The sequence below is a fragment of the Urocampus carinirostris genome, chromosome 6 (genome assembly GCF_059441175.1).
Source record: "Urocampus carinirostris isolate Australia breed hairy pipefish chromosome 6, RoL_Ucar_1.0, whole genome shotgun sequence".
Taxonomy (NCBI): Eukaryota; Metazoa; Chordata; class Actinopteri; order Syngnathiformes; family Syngnathidae; genus Urocampus; species Urocampus carinirostris.
The window spans coordinates 34,227,637-34,237,132 of record NC_142354.1 but is presented as its reverse complement, the minus strand read 5'-3'; the positions used below and the strand labels follow the sequence as shown (position 1 = coordinate 34,237,132).

General features: G+C 37.4%; 1 protein-coding gene across 2 annotated transcripts in view; it reads right to left on the bottom strand.

The window, feature by feature from the left end:
- Positions 1-4,526: 4,526 nt before the first annotated feature.
- Positions 4,527-9,496, bottom strand: part of kif5ab (kinesin family member 5A, b) — a 128,910-nt gene continuing 123,940 nt past the window's right edge. For both annotated transcript variants that reach the window (XM_088338826.1, XM_088338827.1), the window contains one exon: positions 4,527-8,233. In XM_088338826.1, coding sequence (XP_088194952.1) covers positions 8,223-8,233 — 11 coding nt within the window. In that variant the 3' untranslated portion in view covers positions 4,527-8,222. The remainder of the gene's footprint in view (positions 8,234-9,496) is intronic.

Sequence of the window (9,496 nt, the reverse complement as noted above, 5' to 3'; positions counted from 1 at the left end):
TAGCGAGCCGCAGCCAAACAGGGCACCGCCATTTTAGACCCAACTGCTGTGTTGGGTGTCATTAGGTGACCAAACCCCCCAATTCCAACCCTTAATGCCGAGCGCCAAGCAGGGCGGCAATGAGTACCAATGTTGTAAGTCTTAGGTATGACTCAGCCGAGGCTTGAACCAGCGACCTCCCAGTCTCGGAGCGGGTGCCCTACCATCTAGGCTACTGAGCTGGTACAAATAACTCACTCACTCATTCACACCTAGGGACAATTTGGACCGGCCAATTAACCTTTTGGAATGTGGGAGGAAACCAGAGTGCCCGGAGGAAACCCACAGAAGCACGGGGAGAACATGCAAACTTCACACAGAAAGGTTCGATTTCATGACCTCAGAACTGTGCCGCACACACACTAACCACTGCGCTGCCGTGCTGCCGGATACCAAATATTATAAGATACAATTATTTTTGCAGGCACAGTGAGCAATTAAGTCAAACAATGGTTAATATACATTAAATATGGACCTCACCATCTCAGCCTCATACATGTCCGACACATTTTTATAATCCATCATCAATAATTATATTACGTCGACAAGTATCCAGTAAAGGTATTTTAGCGATTTAGTTACTCCAAACAAACCGGACATCATTTTTGTATGTTGAAGCATTTCAGAATACAAGGCCTTTTCCAAAGAGTCACCCAAGTGGAGCTTTTCTTTGCTTTTTTACCAGTGCTGTATAAAAAAATGATAGTGGGTATTGCATATTTCCCTGGTTATCAATATCAAGTTTTAAATGTTTGTGTCAATATAAGTGTCGTCATATAACCGTTAATGAACATAGGAGACTCTTAGTTCCAAGTAAATCAGCAGTTAATTGCAGCCACAGGCAGCTTAATTTATTACCTTGCTCTCCTTATCGATTTGTGTTGTTGCAACTGCGTGGTTGGCAAACAGAAGACAATGACACTCTATACAGTCTCAGTCCTTTTTTTTTAATAAAAGTAGATTGAATCAGAGGACAATTGTGTTTGCTCGCTTCAGTGACCACAGGGAAGCACTTCATGCACAAAAAGTCACGCCAGGGGAAAAAATGCAACAATACACCATGATACAAACATACATTTAGTCACCATTTTTAAAAATTCTTTACTTCCTTAACATTCATATCAATTCTTCTAATTCTGCATACAACAATACGGTAGAACATCTCGTTGATTCTGATGCAGTGTCTTCATAAATAGAAACGGCAAGACTGAAAACAAATAACTTCTGTATTGCACACTCTTTTACAATCACAGTGCACGTCGGTACAGATTTTCTGTTTATTTTGTTGTTGTCGAGGAGTTGTTCATTCAACTCATGGTTTCGATAGGTTGTGTAAACATTTTGCTACTGATCAAATAAAGATTGCTTGAGTTCACACCGGGGCACCACAGATTTGAATTTAATATATTAAATGAAGGGAGCAGTGGCCAAATAAGTCAAGTTTTTTTTAGTGAGCCCTTAATCACAAGGGGTCTCAAAGGGCTGCACAAATCACAGGCTATTACAAACTAAAGAGTATTATTACACCATCTAATATAAAACCTACAAAACTCAAAAACCTTAGCATGAGGAAAATGAAGAAACCTTGAGAAGGGACAGCTCATGAGGTAGTCCTTCTTCCGGGATGACCAGGCTGCACTTAGTTGTAAAGAATTTTAAACTTTTTAACTCCCCGTCGCCATCTCCTGGCTTAAAATCATTAATGCAGTCTTAGTCAGCTTGGTTATGATGTGCGTGCATTTCTTAGACATGCTCAAATAAACTCTTCTTTTTTTCATTTTTCTTGGGGTTTTCGGTTGGCACTTCGATTGTACTTGAAATAAGCCTCTTTTTACTTTCACTATTATCATGCTACACTAACAGATAGAAAATTAAAAAAAAACACGGTTACTTTCCTACAAACACCCTTTCCCCCATTCCTCATACCTAATGTGTTCCACAGCCAGAACAGCTTTGCTGAAAAATAAAAGCGTGGTGGAAAAAAATGTTCAAAGGTTCTTTGAACTCAGTTGGGCATTTAGCAAGCAATGTGGGAGATGCTGCTAAAATTCAAAACACTCTCAACCTACAAAGATTAATTAAAATTAAAATCCAGTGATGCTACCAGCACCCACTATTTCACCTGCTGCAGAGCAAAATGGAATGCAGTCACAATATCATTTAAAATAAACAAGTGTAATCAAAAATAAAAAACACAATTCCATTTAAAAAACACAAATAAAATGTCTTTGCTGTTGAAACTAAAACTTAAATAAAAACAAGAAACAAATACTAATGCAATAACAGACAAACTGTAGAATTATAAAACAATAACTACATTGAATTTATATAATTGCATTAATAATTAGATAATTCCAATGAGAATAAAATTAATGCGAAATTTTGAAAAAATAAATAAAAATAAATAAGAATACGTCAAATGATTTCCAATACTTCCTTAAGCCTCTGACCTTTTGATTGACACCACTCTTGGCCATTTGCAAGCTTTTTTTTTACAGTCCTCAGCCTTTGACAACCTATAAGGGCCTGTATTGAAGAAAAAATAAAAAATAAAATAAAACCCCGACATGACCCATTCGACATCAAAAATCTTTGGCCAATAGTGACCAATTCAAATCTGGATTGACACAATTGTTAGCCAGTGAAATTCCCAACATATGTTATGCAATTTTATGAGCTGTATTGAAAAGGCAACCCGGGATCCATTTGTACGCGCGATTATTATGCGCAAGTGTGCACAGTAATTGACTTGACTCCTTGAAAGAGAAGTCAAATATTTACAACTCTTTCATGATGTCTATAAATTGGCCAAAGTAAAATACACAAATGCAAAGTTTTTAGGGCTGTGAACTGGTTGTCTCCAAATGGCCATTTTTTGAAACGCCTAGGCCTAATATTAGAAAAATGTGTAATATACAATGTTGAGTTTTTTAGATTGTGATTTAATTTGACAAGTTACTAGGTAAGGCTTCAAGCTATTGTCTCACCTGTTTTCCAGCTAAGATGCCCATTGTACACTCATCTTCAGGCATTTGAATGCAAACAAAATCAGACAAGAACAAAAACCTTTTTCTGTGTGTTCAGATTACTCAATGTTTGCACGTGCACTCGATTATTTTCAGTTTTAGAGTGTAACCTTTCAAAAAAAGAGACGTTTAGGGCAAATTTAATGGTAAGGGGTTAAGCACTCTCCTTTGCATCCTGAAATGTTCATAGGAGCAACAAAGGAGATGGTGTGACGTGACAGGCAACAGGAGTAAATAGACTAATCAATCATGGAACAAGTCCAAGCTTGCATTTAAGGTTCAAAGTCAACAAAGTGATGAGCTCATAAATGAATCATCTCAGTGTAATATTCATCTCCACAAAACCAATATGACCAAAATTGAGTGTGATCATCATTTTAAAAATATTTTCTGTATATATTTTCTATATATTCTAATAACGCAAAAAAGGTGGCTCTCATTTAGTAGCAACTAAAACATAAAAAGTAACAAAATAAGTAGACTTTTCTCTAAAACTGGACGCAATACAATTATAAAAATAGTTGTTCCACAGCTTTGTCTTTCTGTTTTTGTTTCATGGCGTCATCCTTAAACCCTGACTGACATCATTCAATATCATCCCATCATACAACAAGTGAATGAATGAAGTAACTTTTGAGAACCAAATTGGGTTAACTCCGTTTGTGTCTGTTTTCAAAAGCAGTCAGTGCACTAATGACACAAAAAGTGCTATATAGGACTTTAATTCCAACAAGTCCTTATCTGCACTCCAACATTGGCGCTAATCTATGCTACAAATGGCTTGGTTGCAGTGACGTGCAGTCAGGGAGGCAGGTGGGAATGGGCATCAACTGTCATCGAGGAAATATATAAATAAAGACATAGTAAATGCTTATATTTATTTAGCGTTTTCCTTTAACTTAAATAAATGGAGATTTTCATTTTCAAAATTGCTAAATTTTCACTTTTGTATTATTAATACAATTAGTATGAAACATATTACATTGCTTAGCGTCCGCAAATGCAGAATGAGGCACGCACATCTCTTGGCTCATGAGAGAGGGCGATAGTGAGACCAAGATTTCTGATTAGGTGTGCACCCCAGCCCCAAACATCAAGATTAGTGATAGTATTAGCAAGTTAATAGCAAGTTAAGCCATCCAGTTGTTTTTTTCTCGTTACATGGACTTTTTTTTAATCACGGAAGATCATCTATCAATGCTTTAATTCAATAGTAATACTATGCAGAGTGTTTGCAGATGCAGAGATAGGAACGCAATTATTTTGCCTAATGGCAGAGGGCGATAGTGAGACCAAGGATTCTGATTTTGGGCCTTTCCAAACAATAGAAATAGTGATAATATTAGCAAGCTAACAAAGTCAAACGATCCTGTGTTTTTTTTTCTCATCGTTTGGACTTTTTCCATAATGGAGGATTACCTATCTATTGTAGAGGTGGGCAGATAAATTCAAATATGGATATTATCGACACTAAGCAAGTACTTGGGTTAGATCGATACTATTGCCCCGAGATCGATACTTTGCTCATGCACCGATTTTTTTCAAAGTGTCGCTTATCTGCGTGGATAGCACATCTTCCCTCTGTCTCTTTCTCACCCAGCGCCCTCTTCTACTGTCTAAAACTATGCCCGAGTGGGTGACTAACAGGCACACTTTTATGACTACTTGATTAGCCCTTCTCCCTACCTAGCCACTGGTTGGCCCACTACATTCAGCCTGCCAGGCAAAAAAGAGGGTGAGGTTGAGTTTTAGAAAGCCAGATCGCTCCGCCTACCCCTGCTAGAAGCTAAAATGGATAAAGACAAACAGGAAGCGCGGTGTGGACTTTTTCCTAGCTACAGAAAAGGACAATGCCAGGTGTCATCTGTGTTGAAAAGTGGTTTGCTCCAGTGGCGACACCACACATTTACATGTACACTTGAAAAAAACTCAGCCTGCAGAGAGCAAGAAGCTGCAACATAAAATGTAAACCTGTAAATCCGTCGTAACTATGGCAACATAACCAAAATGGCCTCTTTCTGATTTTAATTTCAAAATAGTGTGCAATGTAAGTTTTTTTTGTTGTTGTCTTGTTGACATTGTTACGCAATATTTGTAATTTTGTTACATATTGTATGGTCTTACTTCTCTTGGCTTTTGTTCTGAAACAGGTTTGATAGAGATATTGTTTTTTTATACTATTTATATAGTTATTTAAAAAAACAAATGAATCAATTCAGTGCCTACAATGTTTGTGGTGTGTTACTTGTAATTATAAACTCACTCAAGGGGGGGGTTATTTTATTCGATTATCATGATATTTCAAACCAAAGAGTATCGGTATCCGATACGTATCGATCAATACTACCCTGATTTTACTTGAAGTGGATCAATAACAAAATTCTCAGTATTGCCATCCACTAATTAATTGGTGTTTTATTTAAAAAGAGCAGCTCATAGACTTGATTTGTAAGTGAAGGTCAGACAATATTATGTTGTTTTTTTTCCTATGATGCAGTTTATAAATTGCTTTTTTTTCCTCTGCCAATCAACTTATAAATGTATTAGTAAATCAAACAGTGCTTCACTGGACACAAACCTCACTGCACGTCACTGCTCAATTGAGAATAATTTGTACGTAGGAACATTTTACTTGAGGTAGTTGACTATGAGAAGTTATTTCGGTCTATAACCAAAAGGGGGAAGTGCAGCACCGCACTAATGGAGCGAGAGAGGGGGGCTGGGGGGTCGGGTTGAATTCCCATTCAGCAAACAGAGTGATGATTAGATTAGATTTCATCAATGTGCTTTTTGCAACATCTCATCTTTTAATCCTGTTCTATAACACAATGTTCTCAAGGAGTGATGAATTTAGAAATGTCACAGTATCATTCCTAATGCCTCAGAAACAAGACAATTTTCTCATTCCTCGTCTCTGAGCCACTCTGCTCCATGAAAATAATGAATTTGTTACAATATTCTCCATAAAGTTACAGTTTAGTGTAATAACTTACGAGAGCATCAGTCTGCAAAACAAGAAAAGGTCATTTGAGAACATTGTGATCGACAGTGCCGGCTGATTTGTGTGGTAAATCTGGCGGCATTTCAAAATCCCCATTTGGGAATGAGTTTGATATATTATATATTATATATATATATATTATATAAATTATTTGACCCTCCTGACTAGGTATAAGAAACATGTGCATACATATGCGGACTGTTCACATTAAAACATGCATTCCTCTGAGGTTAAAAATAGAGCTAACAGATGCATAATTCACTCATCTCTGAGCAACCAGAACGACGTGGTCCAGCAATGGCAAAGAAAGTAGATATTTCTTAAAGGGACATTGTGTATTATTCAGTCCTTCCTGGTTGTAAAAAAAACTCATTTCATTACATAAATAAACAATATTGATTTGAGTAATAATACAAAAAAATACTTTGTCATATACACATGCATTCTTTCTAAAATACTGATTTTAAATAACATGAGCCTTAGCTAAAGGCAACTGACATAATTGTCAACAATTTTGTTGCTACACATACCCAAAAACCTCACAAAGGCTGGGCAAAAAAGGAGAAATAAATTGTGCATTTTGGTCACTTTCAGTCTCCGTAGTTTATATTCTTCCTTGTGCTTTTTAGCACTCGTTTTTAGTTGCACTTCAGTAGGGATTGGCGACCCAAAATGTTGAAAAAAACAAAATGAGCCAAGAAAACCAAAACACAAATATGTCCGGAGCCGCAAAAAAATGCAAAGCCCATTTTGGATTTAAAACAAAAAGGGGTTTCATACGTAAAAAGCAGGTATTTATAAGTATTCTAAATGTTTTTTGAAACTTTGGAAAACGTTAAGAATATTTGTGTCGTATTCGTCTTGCATAAAACCGTAAAATGACAAAAAAATATACATAAAATCCCCTCCATCTTTGCCCATTTTCAAAATTTTTGAAAAAGCTCCAGGGAGCCACAAAGGCAGCCAAAAAGAGCCACAGGTTGCTGACCCCCACACTACAGCATGCAGTGGCATTAAGTGGTCAAATAATACACACTGTCCCTTTAAAAATACGTGTTTTTCTTTTTCAGCTCATGTCTAGCTGTGCCGCTCATACAGTACTACTAACAAAAACCCGAGATTCACTGTTAGAAAAGTGAAGAAACAACAAGAGTGAATCCAAGTGGACCATATTTCCTACAGCAGTAATAATGAGGTAATCAAGTTACAGTAATCCCTTGTTTTTTGTGGGAGTTGCGTTCCAAAAACGTCCCGCGATAGTCAAAACCCGCCAGGGTAGAAACCTTTATGAATTGTTTTATTAATTATTTAGTTTATTACTCAAGAAGAAACCCAATTTACAGGCTCAAGTATTTGTTTAATAAATAAAAGTACTTTACTTTACAAATAACTTCTGTACAGTCAATTTATAATAAAAAAAGAACTTGCCGTTTTATTGCACATCTGTATGGATTAAGGGCACAGTGCAATTTACTTTACATAATACTTTGCCGCCATCATGAGGACATTATGGAAAACTACATTTACCTTCCATTTTTTCCCAAAGAAACCGTATATTTTTCCCTTATCAAACATTTTTGAAAAAGTGGCAGGGAGCCACTAGGGAGCGCAAAAGACCCGCATGTGGCTCTAGAGCAATTTAAGCAGGTTGGTAAGTCCATGTTTGTTGGCGATAGAAAGCCTCTTTTTCTATTCAGCCAATCAAAACGTATTACACAAAAACACTGAAAATCCTCATAGTAATAAAACTGCAATACAGCAAGGGATTACTGTAATTAGACTTAAAAAAAAAACTATTTTGGAGAAAAGACAACAAACGAGGCAGAGTGAGTTGAACAATGTTTCGAAGGAGCCAGAACAGAACACTGTGGCACGGCCACCAGTCAATGATTTCTGCATTTCAAAATTTTTACATTCCAGCTCATTGCTGCGGTTTTGTTTTGCAAAATTGTAACGGTAATCACCTCTATGAGAGCAGGAGTCAAAATGGGAAAGAAATACAGATAATGACATTATGAGATTATAACAAATACTGCCGTGGTCAGTTCCAGCAATGCATATTTCCTTCGAAGTTTAAGTTACGTGAGACTCAGTTCTTTGACTTTACAAAACAGGAAGAGGATGATGGAGGCGTGTTGCAGCAGGTGAAGACAAAGCTACATATCGGCTGCAGATTTAGGGAAAGAAAGAGGAGAGGAGAAAAAAGAACAGTGAGTGACATGGGAGTCAAGCAAAGGACATAAGGCAGAAAGAAAGTGACACTACCGAGGGAACATGTCATCCGTAATTTGCGCTTGTCGGGGGAAAAAGCCGAGTCGTGTTTTGGATGTTGCTGTCTCAAAAGCGACAGAAAGAACTTTGACTAACATTGCATGCAAAGATCAGCTCCAAAACCTTGAAATATGGGATACTTTGCAAGGACCGAGTGATTTTGAAAAGGGTTTCAAATGTTTTCCTCATTCTCTTGAAGTGTACTTAAACACACCTAATGTGGTGTAGCATATGAATAAAAACAAGACTAGTAAAATATTTGAGGAGGGTTACAAACATGATTTATTCAATTCATTTTTCATCATAATAAATAAAATAGCTGAAGAAATTGCCATTTGTTTCATAGTTTTTTTTTTACCAAATCTCTATTTCCGAGATTTATAGGTATTTCAGGTAGGGGACGGAGACTACTTGTATCATTATCTTTCATAATCGGCACTCAATTCTCACATACCACAAGACTCATAATATTGCAAAAATGCTAATAAGAACAGATGTATTTTCCTTCCCAAAATTGTAATAAATTTGTGATTGTGATAATGATATTCTGATTAAAACATGGCTACTAGAGAGCAACAGATCCTAATACCAGTCAGCATTATGAGTACCAATACCTTAGAGTTGGCCAACAGATACCAATACTCTATGTATCCATGTATCTACATATCGACCAACCAACGTACCAAACCAACCAGCCCACCTACCTACCTACTTACCTACCTACCTACCTACCTACCTACCTACCTACCTACCTACCTACCTAACGAAACCAAAACCAACCCAAACACACACCCATTAACAAACAGGTGTCAAACAGGCGGCCCGCGGGCCAGATCAGGCCCGCTAAGGGATTGAATCCGGCCTGCGAGACAACACTCAGAGAAGCGCAAGAGAAAAACAAGCTGCAGGTTGAAATAAGTCAACTTGATGTTGCCAAAGCCAGGTGCCTCAAACAAAGACACTGCACTTGTATTTCTCTCTCTCTCTCTCTCTCTCTCTCTCTCTCTCTCTCTCTCTCTCTCTCTCTCTCTCTCTCTCTCTCTCTCTCTCTCTCTCTCTCTCTCTCTCTCTCTCTCTCTCTCTCTCTCTCTCTCTCTCTCTCTCTCTCTCTCTCTCTTTTTCTCTCTCTTCCACCCCTTTTCTCCCACTCTCTGTCTCT